The sequence below is a fragment of the Arvicola amphibius genome, chromosome 8 (assembly GCF_903992535.2).
Source record: "Arvicola amphibius chromosome 8, mArvAmp1.2, whole genome shotgun sequence".
Taxonomy (NCBI): domain Eukaryota; kingdom Metazoa; phylum Chordata; class Mammalia; order Rodentia; family Cricetidae; genus Arvicola; species Arvicola amphibius.
Genome location: NC_052054.1, coordinates 35160419 through 35181688, shown reverse-complemented (window position 1 = coordinate 35181688; position 21270 = coordinate 35160419). Strand labels below are relative to the sequence as shown.

Genomic DNA, 21270 nt, shown 5'->3' with positions numbered 1-21270 from the left:
AGCTCAGACACCCTTTCCTCTGACTGGTACTCTTGCTCATTCCTTTCTTGCATTTTCCCACAAAACAAGCTTCAATTTCTTCCAAGAGCTCATTTAAGGTTCCCTGCCTCATCAAACTCATCTTAGTATTTCTCAGCTTTTTGGATGTATGGCTTTAGTACCTGCTTAAAATACCTTTTGATGAAGAGATAATTGTACAGTAGCATAAAATGGTATGAAACGACAGAGGAGAAAGACATCTAGATGAACCTAATTTATTTCATCATATATAATTTACTAAACTAGGGAATAAAATGTCTAAGATACAGAAGTCGTTCTCTGGAGACTAATTATTTAAAATTTGCAATTTCATAACTTCAGAAAGTGGTGAGACTATTTCCAATAACATTGATTTCATATGAAGAAAAGACTAAATCAAAAATATAATGCATGCCTGTTGTGGAAGTTCTTTACGTTTTACAAGCCGCTCCTTTCTTTGTGAAGTAAATATGATACATTTCTGACTGGCTAGTATTTCTCTGAACAGTGATCATATGAGCTGACCACATCACAAGCATAGATTGCTTCATTGTGTGAGGGTCAGAGGATGCAGAGGTGAGCTATGTCAATAGAAAGAACAGTTGAACTAGGAAATGGGATTAAGAACAGAAGTAAATGTTAGAAAGTGCTAGAAAATGAAGGAAAGCTGTAAACTTCAAATATCTGCTACCTGAAAAGAAGCTTAGACAAGAATATTGAGGAGGGAGTTTTGCTGGAGAAGGGGAGCCAGAGAGTGTGAAAACAGAAAGAATAAGGATATTGCTAACATATAGTAATTTTGGAGTGATGTAGGAGAGCTGATATATCACTTGGGTTCATTTATTTACTTCTAAAGTTTTGAGACTAATTATAATATTTAAAATATTTTTGTGTTTTTACTATTCTTCTGGTCAAAAAGAAAATTCAATAATCAAACACAAACAGATATGAGTCAAATCAATTATTTTAAAATAATCTTTCTTGTTTTCCTTTTTTAAAAAATTCTTTCAGTACAATTCCAAGGTTAACTAAGGCTATGAGTGGATACAAACCATATGTTTCACATCAGACTGTGGCAGTGTTAAGAGGCTAGACTCTGGGGTCAGATGCCTTGCTTGTAAAGCACAACCCTGCTGCTTGCCATCTGTATCTCAGGCAAGTTGCTTAGCAGCTTGATAAAATGGAGGTAAAGCAGCATGCAGATCCCATGGCTGTTGTGTGGCACAAATGAGTCCATGAAGATGAAAAGCACTAGAGTGATGGCAGACATTGACAGAATAGTGTCTGGCATGTTGTGAATATGCGTGAACAGAGATGGTTGCTATTACCATAGGAATCTGGTGCAGACTGATATTTATGAGCTGACATGTATGCTGTCTTTCCGTCTTGCAGATAGTTTGAGGTCCAACTCTGTCTTCACCATGTGTTAATACTTGAAGTTAAAGCAGAGTCTATGAACTTGTGAGTCCAAGGGTCTCAGCAAAACACCATGCATTGAATATAGCTAGGAAGAATTTTCTGTCTGAAATTGAAATGATAGAGACATACCTGGTTCAGATACAGAGCTGAGAAAACCTGAGTGGCTAGAACATTCCATGCACAAAGCAGTTCTACTAATTTGTCATCTCAAATATGTCTTCTCCATGAGGTTTCAGTTGAAGAAGAGCTTTAGATAATTAACTTTATGGTGCTGCCATTGAAAGGAGGTTAACAGAATGCAAATTGTAAATATATGTGTAGCAGATCTGTCGTCAGCTAAGAGGAAGTAAAAAAACCCACTGGGTTCTGAGCTGGAACAAGAGGCCTCTTCAACTTTACACTTAGATGGACCTGTTTAAGTCAAATCCTCCCATTAGACACAAAGAAGGAATTTCTGGCCTATGATCATTGACTACTATGTTTATGATAAAGTTTTGGTAGCACAGAAACAAACAACAAATAGTTTTCTGAGATCTCTTAGTACTCTTTTTTTTTTCTCTAGTCTGTATATGTACCTGTTGTAGCATCAATTTACACTAAGTGATAATTGGAGTATAAAAGGACTTTGTTGACTCCTCTTGGGAAGCCTTAGCCTCCCTGAAGACAGGATAAAGGATGGGGTGGTTGGAGCAGGAGGAGGGGAGGGAGAGGGAACTGAGATTGGTATGTAAAAATAGAAAGGATTGTTTTTCAAAAAAAATTAAAAATCTTTTTAAAAAGGACCATGAAAAAAAAGCATAGGTATGTAGTTGTACAAAAACTACATATGATTAGAGCTTAATACTGGGTATTAAATAGCTGAGATGGAATACAATAGATTCAGATTGAAATATACCATCATATCAAATACATGAAGGTTATTTTTAAATGTGTACTTGAGATATGACTATTTAATTAAACTTTAAAATAAATAAAAGAAATATTCTTTTAATAATGTACTTTTGATGTAGTACATTGCCATAAGTCAGGAGTTTAGTCACTATTTTATTTTTGATTGATTTAATTTTCTTGAAAAAAATAACTTAGTTGCACTTTAAGCACAGCAAAGAATTGTGACATGCCTTCATTTGTTGCTCGTTTTAGGTTTATTTCCTGCTGTCCTGAATCTTGCTTCTAATGCACTCATCACAACCAATGCTACATGTGGGGAGAAAGGACCCGAAATGTACTGTAAGTTGGTGGAGCATGTCCCTGGTCAGCCTGTGAGGAATCCTCAGTGTCGAATCTGCAATCAAAACAGCAGCCACCCGCACCGTATGTATTATATGTTTGTGTTACATGTATTATCCATTTGTATGGCAATGGATGGAATAAGTGATAAAAAAGACTGGGAGGCCAAACTATATTAAGGTCAAAGGACTTACGAGCCTAAGGTTTCCAGAATTTTCCTTTTTGTTGAGGTTTTTATGTGATCTGTTGTATGATGCTGCTTGTTTGTTCCTGGCTGCTCAGCCCCGAAATAGTAACACAGATACTGTATTATTTGCAATATTGTTTGACCAAGAGCTTAAGCATATTTCTGGCTAACTCATATCTTAAATTATTCCATCTCCATTAATCTGTGTATTGTCATGTGGCTGTGGCTTACCAGGTAAAGTTCTGGCGTCTGACTCCGACAGGGCTACATGGCTTCTCCCTGACTCTGCCTTCTTTCTCCCAGTTCGCAATTTAGTTTTCCCCACCTAGTTTTGTTCTGCACTGTCATAGGCTCAAAGAGTTTATTTATTCAGTAAACAATAAAAGGAACACATAAACAGAGGACCTTCCACATCATTTTCCCATTTCCATTTAAATAAAAAGGAAGGTTTTAACTTAACAGTAAAATTACATATAACAAAATAGGTATCAAACAAGAATTAGAGTCACAATAATTATATCTACTTTATCTTTAACATAACCAAGGAAAACTATAACTATATATTCTTTAACACCATCAAAGACACCAGAAGCATATAATATTACCTAAGGAAACAGAAAGTGCATTGTAAACAACTTCCAAAACTCTAAAATTGACAGAGACATTTTGCTGCCTGGACAGTTGCCCAAAGTTCTTCTGTAACATTAAGGCATCCAACCTTCAGCCCACAGGCCCATAGTATCGACAGACTTTTCCATGAAGCAAGAAATTTCAAAGACAGTTCCACCTATATTGGCAGTTTATCAGTCACTTTCTTCTATGTCCTGCAGAATGTCTGTCAGACTCTCTCATGAAGCAGGAATTTCAAAGGACTCTCTCATCTTCTTTAGACAACTTCAGCAGTCTTTTTTCTTTGGGTCTTGCATGTCCAGTTCATAAAGCATAAAATCAAGCAGGACAGGTGAGAGCAGTTTCTTGCCCAAACTCCACAAGGAGCCTCTTTGATGCCCATAATCCTCTTGAAAAAATTGGTGCTGCCAGGAACAAATGTTTTTCATTGTCATGAAGAGTCCAAGTTTTTAAAAAATTTTAAATGCCATATTCTGTAGTCTTTGAAAGGTTTGAAGGATGTCTATTCATCTGAAATACATCTCTGGATATCTAGAAAACCTAACTGACTACAAGATTGACTATTATAGATGATTATCTTTTAACCTATATTTCTTAATTATACATTACATTTTTAAATGATCTGGAAAAACACAATACTTAATCAAGACCAGAAATACATATATACAGTATAAGAAAATTGGCCTTAATTTGTATCAATAAACTAAGATCCATACCTGTAGTGTGAGGGGCTGCAGGCTATGTTCCTGCTCGGTTCCCGCATGGCTAGCTTTACACCCGAAATAACAACACACAAACTGTATTCATTTAAACACTGCCTGGCCCATTAGTTTCAGCCTCTTATTATCTAATTCTCACATCTTGCTTAACCCATTTCTAATAATCTGTGTAGCACCACAAGTGGTTTCTTACTGGGAAAGATTCAGCATGTCTGACCTGGCAGCTGGCTCTATCACATCTGACCCAGAAAGGAGAGGCATACTAACTTCCCTTCTCCCAGCATTCTGTTCTGTCTACTCCACCCACCTAAGAACTGGCCTATCAAATGGGCCAAGGCAGTTTCTTTATTAACCAATGAGAGTCCTCCATCACATACCAATGCAAATCTCTATAGCATATCACCCTTTAAATGTAAATAAACATTTATGACAGTATTTTGGAATATGGGCAAAGTTCTCTCCAAACTGCTTCCTGCTTTTTGTTGGGTGAAGTATTTTTTGGGGTACTCAGAGCAACCTTTCAGGGGGTCTTGGTTCATCTAGAAGGATTTTATATGTTCTTATCCTCTGTTGAAACAAAATAAGATCCTCTTTTCCAAAGCAAAATATCCTTAGACTCAAATTTTGAAGTCAGGAAACCTTTAAAACATGTTTGTTTAGCATAACAGTTCCCAGAATCAAATGTCTCTCTACAGTCAAAAAATTCAAAGAAAACATCATAATATAATAATCTAGACATTCTGTGTATATTTTGTCTTTATGTGGCTTGTTTTTCTTTACTCCTTTCATCTATGGCTGTCTGTACTCTGTCTCTTTAAAAGACTTTATTTTTTTAAACAATTTGCTTCTTTTTATAACTGTCTATATTCTTTTTCTTCTCCCTCCTAAGGTTATTTACATTTACACAACACTGTGACCCATTTAGAGTTTTTTTCTATCTGAATTTGTCTTTAGTGTATATCTGTAATTCTTTCCTGACCAAGAAGTCTTCTTAAAATGCTAAGCACTTCTTAAAAACCTAAGCAGCAGCATTGCTAGGGCAAATACAGCCCTGCCTGCTTGCTTTGCCCAGTACAACAAGATGGAAGTCCATTTTCTGCTTCTAGACTGCTGGGTGGAAGCCACACTCATCACCTCAACTCTGGTAACCAGTTGGTTCATGTTGCCACCAAGTAACTTGCAGCATGCTGCCAATAAACCCCATTTAAATGTTTGGCCTCCTGAAAGAGCCAGAATTTGAGTTGGCAGCAAGGCCCAGGAAGCCAATATTTCAAAACTGTGTGGATTTTTTATGTTACCACTGAATCAGGAAGACCTCCCTTAAAGGAGCTGTGGCATGCCACCAGCAAAATGCTGGCCTCCAAGTAGTTGTGCTTAACTCTGTTCTTTTGTGTCTAAAGTTACTTTTTAAGCTTTCTCATGTATTATGTGGCTTTAACTGGCAAATGTTGGGTGCCAATTTGTTGTAGAAGATTTCTGTCATGCCAGGTCCCATAAAAGAAATCCCACACACACTAGTTCACAGTCCTCTGCTCAAACAGGGAACAGCAACCAAATCCAGCAGCCAAGACAGACAGACAGAGAGAGAGAGAGAGAGAGAGAGAGAGAGAGAGAGAGAAAGAGAAAGAGAGAGAGAAAGAAAGAAAGCATACATTTGACATTAGCATTTATAGTATGAGGTCCCACCCAAATGGGTGGGTAAATTAATGGCTACTGTCTGAAGGATTTCCTACAGTGGTGGTTCCTTTTAATTCCTCTTAGTCATTCTATAAACATTTTTAGCATCAGTATCCCATCCATACACCAAGGTCAATAATAAAGAGGAATTCACTAGTTGAAGTCTATGTCAATAGCTAAGATAAAAAATATGACTGACTCCAAAATATGGGGATGTGGTGATTCACATGGAATTTGACTGTTCATTGGTTACTTATTTTCTAGGTATGGATCTTGAGATCCAAGGTGAATAAAGTATGGTCCCGTCTTCAACTAGTAAGCCAAGGGTTAATGAACACATGTCCTGAAGTGAGAGAAGAGGTCTTAAATTTAGTCTCAGTATAAGAGAAGGCTTGCCTGATGAAACCATGATGAAGCTGGCAGCCTAGGTCAAGTATGAACTGAAGAGGTTAATAAGTGAGGAGAGGATGGGAAGAGGTCAGAAAGGTAATAAAAAGATCAGAATAAGACAGAGAAAAGGTTTTCCTGACAAAACCATGATGAAGCTGGCAGCCTAGGTCAAATATGAACTGAAGAGTGATGAGAGGATGGTAAAGAAATGTGAGAAAGGAAAATAATTCAGAATAAGGCAGAAAAGCTTCCTTGTAAAAAAGTGTACAAATAGTTAGGAAGAGCTGAAATTTTCAGACAGCAGAGTCTTGCTACATGTGGATTGTGGAAGCTGGAAATAACTTAAATGAAGGATCCTACCAGCCCATAGTGGAGTGGCTGATCAGAGGTGAATGTCAAGCTGTCTTGTTGGCCTCTGTGAACCACATATCTATGCCACAGAATAAGATCATATATTATAGCCAATACAGAAGCACAAAATAAAATTATATTCTTCAATCTAGAGAAAGTATAAGGAAATAAGAAAAAAATGAATCAGGCACTAAGAACTTGCCTAGAGAACTTATGTACAAGGAGAGAATCATGCAAAGATAGAGGCTGTGAGAGGAAGAATAAGTGAATTATCAAAGTAAGTCATGCACACATATAGAGGATGTGACACAACATGGCATATTGGGGGGACTATATATAATTTGCTTTAGCCTGTAAAGAATTTGTATGATAAAATGAAATTATTTAAAAATAATTTTGAGATGAAGACTGACTTACAGATATGTTTTAGAAAACAGTATGTCTGTATCAATACTGGTTGTCTAGAAAAGAGATTAGTAGAGTAAATTATGGTAATTGAGATAATGTTGAAAATATAATTAGACAATTTTCTTATTTGTTCAATTTTATTCATACACTGTTTTTAATACAGTTTTAGGTTTCCAGTTAAATAAAGAAAAAAATATCAAGAGTTTGCAAATATCTACCTCCTCAGCATATGTGTGACATCCTCCATAGCCTTGCAATCTTCATTATCCCAACTGTCTAGAGTGCTAATTTGCACTGTTGAACCTATTGATATAGGTTCAACATATTATCATCCAATTGTCACAGTTTACATTGGGTTTCACTTTTAGCAATGTACAGTCTACAGGTTTGGACAAATATATAACATTATTTTGGCATATTTTAATACTAAGGAAAATACTAAGGAGAATAGATTAATTGAACTATTCTTAATGGGGGGGAAGGAAAGAAGAGAAAGAGAGAGACAGAGAGAGAAGAGTAGCTAAATGGCATTATATCAAATTTAAAGATTTTTAAAAATTAGATATAATATATCCATACATATGAATGTATGGACACTTATTTTTTTGATGTTTATGTATCTTTTTTTTAGATTATCATTTTTTTATTAAAGATTTCCATCTTCTTCCCTCCTCCTCCCCCTTCCCTCCCCTCCCTTCCACCCATACCCCCACTCCACCCCTCTCCAAGACAAAGAGCCATCAGGGTTCCCTTCACTATGTTAAGTCCAAGGTCCTCCCAGCTCCCCCTAAGTCCAGGAAGGTGAGCAACCAAACTGACAAGGCTCACAATGAGCCCGTCCATGCTGTAGATTTCACGTTCATTGCCATTGTCCTTGGTTTCTCAGTCCTCCTCCACTGTCAGCCACATTCAGAGAGTCCGGTTTGGTCCCCTGTTCCATCAGTCCCATTCCAACTGGACTTGGTGGTCTCCTGTTAGATCTGTCCCATCGTCTCAGTGGGTAAACGCACTCCTCACGGTCCTGAGTTCCTTGATCATGATCTCCCTCCTTTTGCTCTTCATCAGGACCTTGGGAGCTCAGTCTGGTGCTCCTATGTGGGGCTCTGTCATTTTCTCCATCCAATGCCAGGTGAAGGTTCTATGGTGATATGCAAGATATTCATGTGTATGGCAATAGGATCTGTACATTTCTGGCACCCTCTCCTCAGCTGCCCAAGGACCTAGCTGGGGGCGTCTTCCTGGATACCTGGGAACCCCTCTAGAGTCAAGTCTCTGCCAACCCTAGAATGGCTCCCTTAAGTAAGATATATAATTCCTTGTTCCCATATCCACCCTTCCTATATCCCCACCATCCTATTCCCCCAAGCTCTTCCCATCCTCCACTTCACACTTTTCTCTCCCCATCCGCCCTCCCCCATCCCACCCCACCCCGAAAATTACTGATATTGTAAATCCAGGGTCTTTGAAAAGCTAAGGTATTTAATAGAGGGAATCCACAAAAAACTTTCATATTTTTTTGTGACTCTGGTGTATGCATGGAATTGGGTAGTGATTGAACACAGCTTGGGTTTGGCTCCCTCTGAATTGGTATGTTAACAGCCGAGAACCAATTGCAGAGCCCTGGGGAAGCTTCATTAAGTAAGAAAATTACTTTGGATAATCAAGGCTGGTGATGCCAGGTAATCAGGAGAATGTGATACCAAGTGAAGAGAAAAGAGGTGTTATTCATGGTGCAGGTACTGAGTGGGGTAAAAAGAGAAGCAGCAAATGTCTGGATGGACCCTCAAGGAGAAGGCAAAAACAGCAGAGAAGAAATATAGAGTAGTAGGGAAACTGAGGTAAAAGCCAGAATGTAAATGAATTTATGGATAATAATGTAGTGATGGGAGCGGCGGGCTGCATTCCCGCTCGGCTCCCGGCCGCCTGGCTATCTTATGCCCCGAAATAACAACACACAAACTGTATTCAAACACTGCCTGGCCCATTAGTTACAGCCTCTTATTAGCTAATTCTCACATCTTACTTTAACCCATATTTAGTAATGTGTGTAGCACCATGAGGTGGTATCTGACCGGGAAAGATTCAGCATGTCTGACCTGGTTGCTGGCTTCATGGCATCTGTCTCAGAGAGGAGAGGCATGACGATTGCCTCACTTCCCTTCTTCCCAGCATTCTGTTCTGTCTACTCCACCCACCTATGTTCTAACCTATCAGGCTAAGCAGTTTCTTTATTAATTAACCAATGAAATCATCAGATAGATAAAAGGCACACCTACATCATAATAACTTGTACATTCACAGGGAATGAAGACGAGGTCTATTGGAGAGAAATCACCATCTATTCGGGGAATGGTTTCTCAGTTTTCACTAAGAAATGCAAGCCTAGAATCCCAGACATGGTAGCAGGTGAATGATGGACATAAGGTGGTGGGCCTGTGTAGCTGTGTGCTTAGACTAGGATAGAAAGAGGGAGAATTAGATAGATGAATGTGTTGACATCACTATGATTATGCTTACATAAAATTTATTAAATATAAAATTAACATTGATGTATATTGCAGTCTAAGTATATTAAATAGACAAATACATTTAAATATGTAAATATGTTATACACAACAGAGAAAGATGAAAGTGAGTGCTATCCTAGAAACAGCAATAACGATGCATGTTTGGGTGGAAAAGAATTGAGAAGTGTCAGGCAGAGTCCCATCCCATCACCTGTCTGCTTTACGGTTCTGTGTTTGGGGTCTCTTGCATCTCAGTGAAGGAAACTTATATTTAGATGTAGACATTCAAAGTTTTTCATATCAAAGCCAAGACTAGTTCCTTCAATGAAGCGTGGTGCATAGGAGGAGAGCTCCGATTTCTCTGTTTGCTCACTTGGAGTCTCTTAAACTTGTCACAGCCTGCATTGCATTTACTTTGTGTTATTTTTAAGTGTGAGCAGCTTCATTACATTTCAAAATCAATTTTGATACTGGAAACACAGAAAGAATAAACTATGACAGGAATAAAAATTTGGCAATAAATTATGTGAATATACTTGAGTAAAAGTTGTAGTAACAAATGATAAATTTCTGCAAATTCAGGGGCCTTCCAGAATAAACCCGTAAGGTCTGCATTTAATCACCATGAAAAGAAAATCAAATGAACTTTCTGGCTGTTAGTAATTTGTTTTTCTTAATTAAGACACAAACAGTTTGAGAAGATTGTATAATGATTCCCCAGCCAGTTTTCAAATGTAGTTGGCTCTTTATTTGATTTGCATAGCTCGTCCTTTTTGAGGATATAATGTTTCTATATTTTTTAAATAAAGGAACTCCGCCAATAATCAGTATTTGCAATTAATTATGATTATTAAAGTGGGAATTAAGGCTAGTTGTTGATTCATATTCTCATCTTTTTTCCTGGCTGAGTCTCATTTCAATTTGACTTGAGGTAGCAGATATCAAAATTTTCACTAAAACAGATTTTCTTGGCAATTACCAAAAACCTATGAATTCTGTTTGGAATCATGTCTGCCTGTGTGCTTTGCTTTCACACATGAGAACAACAACAGCAAAAAGAATTAGGAAGATATGGGAATGTTTTCTATATCTATTTTTCTGTAAGGGCAATGGCAATAAGACTTTATGTATTGCTCTGATTCCTAATGTGCTGATTTCTGCATTTGCTCAACTACCAGAGACATTTGTTACTATTATTTGTTGATGTTTAGCTGTGTTTCTGTGGACCGCTGTTTTTATAAAGTGACATTGTACCTGACTCCAACAGAATTCAACTGGCATGAATTATTTAATATATTCGTTGATTTTACTTTCGGTATTGAAACAGGATGCCTCATCCCAATGAGCTATTGATGTGATAAGACTTGGTACAAAGTTAAGTTCAAGGAGCACCACAGCTGCACTGAATTTCCAGTGGCAAGGCTATATTGCCATTCTGTTCTTTATTATACATCTAGATTAATATATAAATATCAGAATTTAAGTTCATGTTTTAGTTGAAGATAATATAGGAGACTAAATAGATAAAATTAACATCGAAATTTTTACTAAGTGGAAATGACAAATTTAGTAAGCATCCTTTCATGTATGTGTGCATTGAATACTCATGTCCGTATATGCCCTGTTGCATGTGAAAAGGGCAGAGGATAACCACGAGAGTTGGTCCTTAGGCACTCTCTATCTCTGATTTTGAAGCAGGGTCTACCATTTGCTTGGAGCTTGTCAAATAAGCTATGTTGGCTGGACAGTGAGCTCCAAGTATTCTCCTTAAAGAAGATCCACCATAATCCAAAATGTAGCAGGGTTCTGAGATATTAGGATAATTCTTTCACTGCCCTAAGAGCACACATAACCCACACTCTGCTGCCTGGCGATAATCATGACCACAAAATATTGTGTTGCTGATATTTTTTATCTTCAACTTTTATTAGGGGTAATTTGTCTGTAAGATTCATAACAATGCACATTTTGAACAGGCTTATCATTTATTTCAGTATTATAAAAACATGTTCCTCATAGTAGTAGCACACATGGGCAGACCCCTGAAGAAAGGGACCCCACTCAACTGTTTTCACTGATCAGTGATAATAAGGACAATGAACACAGTATTCTACAGTCTTTATAAAAGTAAAAAGGATAAATTTAACAAATTTTCCTTAATTGGATATTCTTGTTTTATTTAAAGATAATTGTACATTTCTAAATGTCCATTAATTTATGAATAAATTTTGAATTCATGGTACATTGAATGATGGTATATTGGACTCAAGATTACTATTATTTATAAAATTCTGAGGGGAAATTTCCTATATTAACTTCCCTAATGTGTTACACACATTTTTTTTCTGATTTTACATTTCTCCTGGAAGTTGAGTATCTAAAAAAATGCTGTTGTGATTGAATTTTTGTTATCCATCTTATAGGCATAAAATGTAATTTAAGTTATCTGTTCATAGTCAGTTAAGTACTAAATAGTGGAGTCAAGAAATAGCTGGCATCAAATATGCCTGCTCTTTATACCCCAAGTCTTGTGATCTTTCCTTCCATATCAGAGAGAATACATGTCCCAGCTCTTAGACTCTGCTGACAAATTAAGAGGATAAGGTTGATCCTCATATTGGCAAAATTTGTTCACTTGTTAGGGGTATTCCTTCAACTTAAAATAAGGATTGTGTTAGGGTTCTGTAGAACAGCACTGAACAAATAAATATATAGAAAGGGCTATTTCTCATGTTGGTTTGTACAGTATGGTCCAGATAGGCCAACGATGGCTATTTTCACATGGAAGAAGCTAAGAACAAAGTAGCTCAGTTCTAAAGACTGTGTGGTTCAACAATCCTAACATGGTGTTGAGGTCCTGGGTGCTTCCTGCAGAGCCAATGATCTTCAATGCATGCTGCAAACCTGAAAAATCTGGATTCTGAGATGAGCAAAGAAAAGCAGCAAAGGCAGCAACGAGGTTGTAAACTTTCTAGTGAGATATGAAGGCAAAAAACATAAAGTTTTTTTCTTAGAATTCCTTTTGTCTGGGCTGAATCTGGAAGATGCACCCATGGTTTTGAACAGGTATGTCAGCAGTTATCTGTTAATTGATTCCAAATCCAGTTAGGCTGAGAATCCAATCAACTACCACACTTCAACTCTGAATATTTTCTGAGACAGTTCATTTTGCTCAAGTCCCCAAGACTGGTATTGCAGTGCACACTTATACCAGAATGAACAGCATGATAACAGGGTAGCAAAGAGATATGGGATTCCCCTCTGTATTCTGTGAATACCATTGGTGAATAAAGAAACTGCCTTGACTTGTTGATAGGGCAAAAGTTAGGTAGGGCAAGGAAAACTGAACTAAATGCTGGGAGAAAGGAGGCAGAGTCAGAGACACCTGCTGGAGACAGATGCTGGATGGAACTTGACCTGGTTAGCCACAACCACAGATACACAAATTAATAGAGTTAGGTTAATTTAGGATATGAGTTGCCCAGGAATATGCTTAAGCTAATGGCCAAATAATATTGCAAATAATATTCTTTCTGTGTGATTATTTTGTGTCTGAGCTGCTGGGTAGCTTGGAAACAAATTAACAGCCCCACCACAACAGGAGAGAATCTTACCAACACTTTGTGGACATTGCAGAGGGCACCTGTGGTGGCTTCTGCGTGAGGTCTGATGGACTTAGACATCTTTAACAGCCCTGAGAACAGAAACAGGAACACCAACAGCCTCCACTCTTGCCATCCTCAGCCAGATGTGCTCCGTGCATATTTAGAGAAAAGATCTAGAACTTGTGAAATATGAAAAAAGTTTCCAACACAGCCAAAAATGTAACAAGGCTGTGATATGTGGGGATATTTCTGTTCTGAGATCTGTGCAATGAATTCGAAAGCACGAGAATCTTAGAGCTCCTGGCTCAGAAGGAAAAAGAGCTGTAGTGAAAGACAGTGATGGTTGGAGGAATGGCGCACACGTCCTTCCTTGTCTCCAGTCTCTCTTTGAACACCACAAATGGTTCTGTCTGGATTGGGTTTAGGAGGGAAAGCCTGTGCTTGGTTGGTATATTGGAGTTCATGGGCCAGTCTCCTGGCTTGCAAATATTCATTAGATTCCTTTCTGGAATGGCCAAGTGAATGTTGGCTAGGGGGCTTGGGGAATCTCTCAGTATAGTTCAAATTTACGGTAGGAAGGCGACAAGTTAAAGACTTGTTACAAAAGAAAATCTCATAGGCAAGAAAGGGTATCATTTTATATTAAAGCCACATACATACTGGATTGTTTGCATCTCAGCAGTAAACAATGTGTGTGAACAAGCAATGTTCAAGCATTTTTCCAACAGGAGAGTTTACTTTATCAAATGAGCAGCACACTATTTGGATTTCTGTAAGGTATCTTTGCACTTTGTTTCTGGAAGTATCTTTAAGGCTTTCTATTTTAGCTGGTGGTCAGCATTCAGTACCTTCTGTAGCCTAGACAGGTCACCATTTCCTGCCATGTTGTGTAAAACTCTGAAATCACAGAAATGTGTTGGAGATAAAAATTGCTTTTTAAAATGATTGTTATCTGCAGGCTTGGTCTACCTCCACACCCCCTTTTTTAAGAGACAGCTATAAACTCATTATCTGGTCTTTTCTCTCCCCCCTCTGCTGCCGACCCATAGAGAGACATCCAATCACAAATGCTATCGACGGCAAGAACACATGGTGGCAGAGTCCCAGTATCAAGAATGGAGTTGAATACCATTACGTGACAATCACTCTGGATTTACAGCAGGTAGAGTACATCTTGTCATTATCCACTTTTAGAATTATACCCTGCATCTGCTATTTGTTTAATTAGCAATTTTTAGATGAAGGGATATGCTTTCTTATCACTATTATTTTCTCAGTATTGTGACAAAAGATCCTATCCATTTCATGTATAGCCATTTATTGATGTTTGGCACTTACTTCTAAAACACAACTCAAATGGATGCATGTGGATGAATTAGAATTAGAATTAGAAATTGAATTAGAAATGAATTAGAAGCCAATTGTCTCCTAAATAGCTGGAAGTAATGATAAAAATATGGATCGACAAAAATTTAAGTGAAGAAAATACAACAGTGCAGATTAAAACTTATAAAATAAACCTCTTGCTACCACGCTGCTGATAGTATATGTACTTATAAGGCTCTTGAATAACAAGACTCTCGAGTAAATTGCTTCTCATTACTTAGAGATGTGCAAGCTGTAACAGCTGATTCTCAAATTAAACTTGGATGACTAAATGAGATACTAGGCTTTGTAGTTATATAAAATTTATGTTGGTGGTCACAGTTTGTGTTGCATAAGTCCACACACCTTCCGTTTCTTAACTTTCTTATTTTTCTTCATGATACTACATTCAGACTGAGTTTAATAACCAATATTCAACGCCATTCCCAAATTATTTAGGCTCATGTGTGGATTTATGATGGAATTTGAAAAGACATTCCCATACTTTTTCCCTAACACATAATAAGATAGTGCCATTGACCAGAGGTTAAGAAATGTTGAACTCACTTAGACAGATTATTATTTAGCCTGATTTTCTTTCATTTCCTTGCATCATCATAGAAAAATCTTCCACCAGCACCTCCGGTGTGATATGAAAATGTGCTGAAGATGTTTAATGACACAGAAGACACAGCGAAGTCATGGTTGTCATGGGATGTCATGGTGTGAGGAAGGAACCACTAGCAGAATAGACTGACACCAGACCCAGGAATTAAGTATCTCTTCTCTAGGATCTTGGCCCTTCTTAATGAGGTGCACATATTCCTGAGCTATGCATGGCTGCCCGGGGACCGAGCAAACTAGCTGATCTCACGGTACATGCTCCTGTATCCCGCCAGGGACTTCGTGACACCCGAGCAACTGGATAAGAGTAGGGCCCCAATGCTGCCGCTGAATAATCAGTGAACCCGAGTTTATCTCGACCCCACTAGAAGAGTGTTAGCCTTTAGTTAGTTCTTAGCTCATAAGAAGTCTCAGAGCACTGTCTGGCCATGGGGTGCAAATACCATCATGACATTCGTTAGGTCAGTTGATCTGTGGGTGAATTTCCACAAACCTCAAAATGGACTTCCTTTTTTTTTTTCTGAGTAAAGACAGATTGGACTTTTATTGATCCCAGCAGCCATGTGATCATTAAAATTCAACCTTTCCAATGAAGAGAGAGACTGCAGTCCATTGACTCAGGTCTTTGCCGGTGATAGGGAATCAATAGATTGTGAAGGTTTACTGTTCTCATTTATTCTCCCTTTATTTTTATTTTAGATTGCACATGGATCAAAAAAGTCAATTATTAATATCGTGTGCACAGATTACTTAAACTTCCTTTTCAGCTTAACCACAATATCATTTATTTGCTATCTAATGGTGCATCAGTTTTCCATCTAATTTATAGCCATATGATGCAATCACAGGTTTAAACTTAATGCACTATAGCAGCTAATCCATCATTAATTTAGCAAGTCAGAGTTTACCTGAAAGTCATGTGTTTTCATTGAAGGCAGGTATGTATTCCTGTGTTTCATGTACTGATTTCCACATGAGCACATGATATCTTCAGAAACAGGTGGTGTTTTCCATGTTTATATTTCCTGCTATGTAGTATAATAACCTTAAGCTGAGTTAACATTCTAAAGTATCTTCTATAGTTATGTCTTCACAACAAGTGAGCATGTATATTTATAATAAAGGTTGACCCAATTACAAACTCTGAATTAATCAAGTAGAATTGGTTCAGCAACTATAGGCTCAAATGGCCTGATAGTGTGGTACTGACCCATTTTCATATTTATGTTTACTTTTCCCTCCTTCCTAAAAATTAGCCTAATATATGCATTTAAGAGAAGGCAGACTCATATAGTCTATTTCATGAGGTAAGCACTCATTTCTACTTGACGCAAGATTTAAGTTTAGTCTATTAATTATGTTAAAAACTAATCATGTTTTATAGCCAGATTTTTAAAATAGAATTTTTTATACCAGAAGAGTTTTCACACTTTCATGTAACCTCTGTTTCTGGATTAACAAAATTGAGAAGGTGTTCTGGTACCTACTCAGCTACAGAATAGAGATGTAGAAGAGCATCTTTTAATGCAGGGGCAACCAAGGAAATGTGGATGTTCTTTACTATCTCACTTGCTTCTCACAGCATCCATTGAGGCAACTGTTATTATTAGTCCTATTTAATAGCTTTGGGAAGGTTTAAATTCTGAGACATTTATTTTCCCAAATTATTAATCTTATATATCCTTAGAAAAACGATACTACCAAGCGATTTTGACTTTGCGTGGAGAACTTTAGTTATTGATCTCAAGGTTAAAAGCTCCCATTTTATAGTTGAAGAGCATACAGATTTAGAAAAGTGAACTGGCCTTCTCTACAAAGTTGCTGCCAGGCCGTGCTGTGGATCACACCTGACGTGTTCAAATTCAAAATTAGAAGTACACTAGAATGTCGTAACAGGACTCTGAAGACCTGAACCTTTAGAGCTCATGAGAATCATTGTGTTTTTAAATATATTTCTATACAAAGCTCAGGTTCAAGGAGTGACCACCTACTGTCTTTCTGGCTTCTATTGAGAGAGTTTTGCTAATGTCTGTGCTATTAAAGACAGACAGTTAGATTTCTCATCATCATGTTTCTAGGATGACATAACGTTTGTCTTTTTACACACATCCCAAAGGAATACCTTGTTACTCAGCATCATACTAGCTATTGTTGCCTCCGACTCAAAGCAATGCTATTATAAAGAATAGGCTAATATCACTGGCTTTCCCTGACTCAGTGAAAGATTTATTTCTTATAATCCTGAGGTATACATACAAATCTTGGCAAGTACTAGTTACTTTGTTTATGTATTCTTGACTCTTCTGAAAAATCTTTTAATAAATTACTATTTTAAATATGAGGAGCAGTCATTGAAGTGAATTGATCAAGTCATCACCAATTACACTTAGAAGATTCTTTAATGTTTTAGCATTCGAGATAAGCACTAGAACAATAAGACGATTTATTCATAAAAAGTAGCTCCTTATTTTATAAACAGATTGTTTTCAGACATTTATTACTAAGGGATGTTAACATTTCCCAGTTCTGTTTACTCACAGCCTATCTTGAGCAAATGATTTAATCACACTGTGCTTTGCCACTGAGATTAGCAGAATAAATATTACATTGTTTCAAGAATATAGAATAATGATTATAGCAGTATAACAAATTCCATCTGGCAAGCATGGCTATTATTAGGATGTAGAATCAGCATAAACTCATGTAGAAACTGAGCTGTTTCAGTGAAATATACAAAAAGCCTGACATCAGGATGATGAACAAAATTGTATGGCAAGTTAGACGATCATAATGAATGCTCAAAAATTCACAGGATGTTCAAAATTTTCTTTTGTATCATTTCAAATGCCTTGTGACTATGCCATGATTTCTAATATTATTTTGTTATTTGTAATCTGAGTGCTTATTTTATTGCTGTCCTTGGATTTGCTTAAGAAAAAAGCTGATTGGTAGGTAGGGTAACACTGCAGTCATTTTTTTTTTTAAATTTTGAACTTGATTTTATATATATATATATATATATATATATATATATTTGACTGATTTCCACAGAGGCTGGAAGAGGGCCACAGAAACCCTGTGACTAAAAATATAGAAGGTTGTGAGCCATCATGTAGATGTAGGACTCAAACCAGGGTCTCTGAAAGAATAGCCAGCACTTTTAACTGCTGGTTCATCTCTCCTAACAGATGCGGAAATGATGTTTTTACTGGACTTTGTTAACGTGTATGAAAATTCCTCCTCCTTGGCAATCCAGGAATTCTCTGGAGTTAGTTACACTCACATGCAGGCATCATTTCATCTTAATAAGCCACTCCCTGAAATGTATTGATTAAATAAGATTGTCTTAACAAATGTGGGGATCTTATGCTACGTACTATTCATCTAAATATTTTATACATTGACGTTGTTGAGCTGTATTTCATGAGACAGGCTATCGCTTTTTTTTAAAAAAAGAAAGTTAATTTTGGAAAAGGGTGGAATTAGTATTTCAAAGTATGTATCACTATTTTTTTAGAATATATGTAACTGGAATAGAAGACATTGTTCTTAAAGCTTAGGTTATTTAATATGATTGAGTTATTCTTCAATAGTAGTGCTTATAACTTTAGTGTGAGGGAATCTACCCTCAGTGGGTACTTGTACACATGTACCTACTCCCTCCCCCTACACACTCACAGGAAAAAAAAAGATTAAAGTCAGTGTTTTTAAGAGTTAATTACTTTTTCATGTTAAATTATTTAAATATAAAGCAAAGAAAACCAGCCCCACAAATCACAATCCCAGAGAACCTAGACAACGATGAGGACTCTAAGAGAGACATACATAGATCTAATCTACATGGGAAATAGAAAAAGACAAGATCTACTGAGTAAATTGGGAGTATGGTGACCTTGGTAGAGGGTTGAAGGGGAGGGGAGACGCAGGGAGGGGAACAGAGAAAGATGTAGAGCTCAATAAAAATCAATAAAAAATTATTTGTTAATATCCTTCTACATTCCCATGGCTCAAAGAAGTTTGGGAAATTTACCAATAACAAAAATTAAGCAAGATTTTCCTGAAGAAATAATATGTTGAAAACAATATTTAAGAAAAATAAAAACAAATTGTGAGGTAAACATAGAAAGACACCATAAAAAGCAAAAGGAATTCTAAAGTGATGTGAATAGTGACAAATACCATGAAAAGGTTCAAAAACTCTTTCAGCCTACTGCTGTTCCTCAAGGAATAAACAAACAAATTAATCCCTGAGTTAATAGAAGTCAGGAAATAATAAAAATCAGAGCAGAAATAATGAAACTGAAATGATCAACAAAACTAGACTTCAAAAAATATATTAACAATGTTAGCAGAACCTAGCTAGATTATGGGAAAAAAGAAAAGATTTAAATGAGATCAAAAATAAAAGAATAGATTATAATAGATAACATGTAAATTGAGCATATTTAAGATTAATGTGAAAAACAATTATCTATATACCAATAAATTGGAAAAGTCTAAAAGACTTGGATAGATTCTTAGACAAGATATACTCTCAAAGCTAATTCACAAAGAAATAGAAAAAAAAATAATAACAACAAAGAACAATGGTCCAAAAGAATAAGAGGATTAGTGGTGGGATATACCTTTAATCCCAGAATTTAGGGGGCAGAATCCACAGAGCAAGTTACAGGACAGCCAAGGCTATACAGGGAAACCTTGTCTCGATTGCTCCAAAAAGATAAAGGAAATTGTCCCACTAATAAATGTCTCCCAGAAAGAATAGCAACATGACTTATTGGATAAAGATTCTTGCCATAAAACTTGATGGCCTGAGTTTAGTCCCCAGGGCTCACATGGGGAAAGAAGTAACTTGGCTCCCATAAATTGTTCTCTAATCTCCACACACAAGTTTTCATACAAACATGTATATGCACACACATGAGCAAACACATGTAACAAATGTACACTTGCTCACAAACATACACAAAATTAAATAAAAACGAAAATATTTTTTAAAGTCTCCCAGGACCTGATGGATTTCTGAACTCTACTTAACATTTAAAGAAATGATGCCAGTCTTTCTCAAACCCTTTCCTAAAAATAAAATCCTTTATAAACACTCTGGAATGCATTTGTATGAGAACTGTAATATATTGATATTAAAGCTAGACCAAGACACAAAGAAAAATTACAAGTCAGTATGATTATTGAACCTAAAATAAAAATAGCAAGTTTAATACATTATCACTTTAAATTGTCATTCACCATAACCATGTAGAATTTATTCTTTTTGCACAAGGACAAATCAATACACAAAAGTCTTCCCATGTAATGTAGCATAACACAGGATAAGGATAAGGATAAAATTCATGATTTTTAGTATATTATATAGAAATTGTATAGAAAATACATTTAACAAAACCCAAACTTCTTTTATGCTAAAATCTTTTTTAAAAAAAAAAAAAACCATCAAAGGCATGAATAGCTACACAGTAAATTTCATGTTAGAAACACCCATATCTAACAACATTGTAACTTACTATCAAAGGTATGAATATCTACATAGTAAATTCCATGCACGGCATACCCATAGCTAACAACATTACATTCCATAGTGAGCAGATGAAGGAATTTCATGGTAGACCAGTAGCAAACCAAAGGTGCTCACTGGTACCACTTCCCTCAGTATGGTACTAGACATCTTAGCTACAATAATTAAGGAAGAAAAAGAAATAAAACATCCGAATCAAAAGGAATGTGAATTTTCTCAGTTTACAAATTAGATATTCTTACATACAGGGAATCTAAAGAATCTACCACATAGTTAAAACTAGCAAAAAAGAAAAAATCCTTGAAATCATGTTACTATGCAATGTCAATAAACAATCCAAAGGAAACTGAGAGGACATTACATAATTATATAAGCAATGTAAAATGAAATAGGGATACACATGAGGAAGAAAGTGTAGTGTTTCTACCCAATAATCTATAACACATAGATAAAAGAAACTGAAGAAGATGGAAATAAACACCATCCATCTATTGTAGTTTCATGTGGCAGAAGGAACAATTAAATCCCTCAGGGTTTTTCCTGCAAAAGTCATGGAAGAGCTCTGTCCTCATGGCCCCAGCACTTCCTGAAAGTTTTGCCTTGGGGT

The 21270-nt window shown here is 36.5% G+C and overlaps 1 protein-coding gene across 2 annotated transcripts in view; it reads left to right on the top strand.

Annotated features, from left to right (window-relative positions):
- The window catches only part of Lama2 (laminin subunit alpha 2), a 594199-nt gene that overhangs the window by 142043 nt on the left and 430886 nt on the right, over nucleotides 1-21270 (top strand). For both annotated transcript variants that reach the window (XM_038339597.1, XM_038339596.1), the window contains exons 2-3: nucleotides 2581-2751; nucleotides 14191-14303. In XM_038339597.1, coding sequence (XP_038195525.1) covers nucleotides 2581-2751; nucleotides 14191-14303 — 284 coding nt within the window. The remainder of the gene's footprint in view (nucleotides 1-2580; nucleotides 2752-14190; nucleotides 14304-21270) is intronic.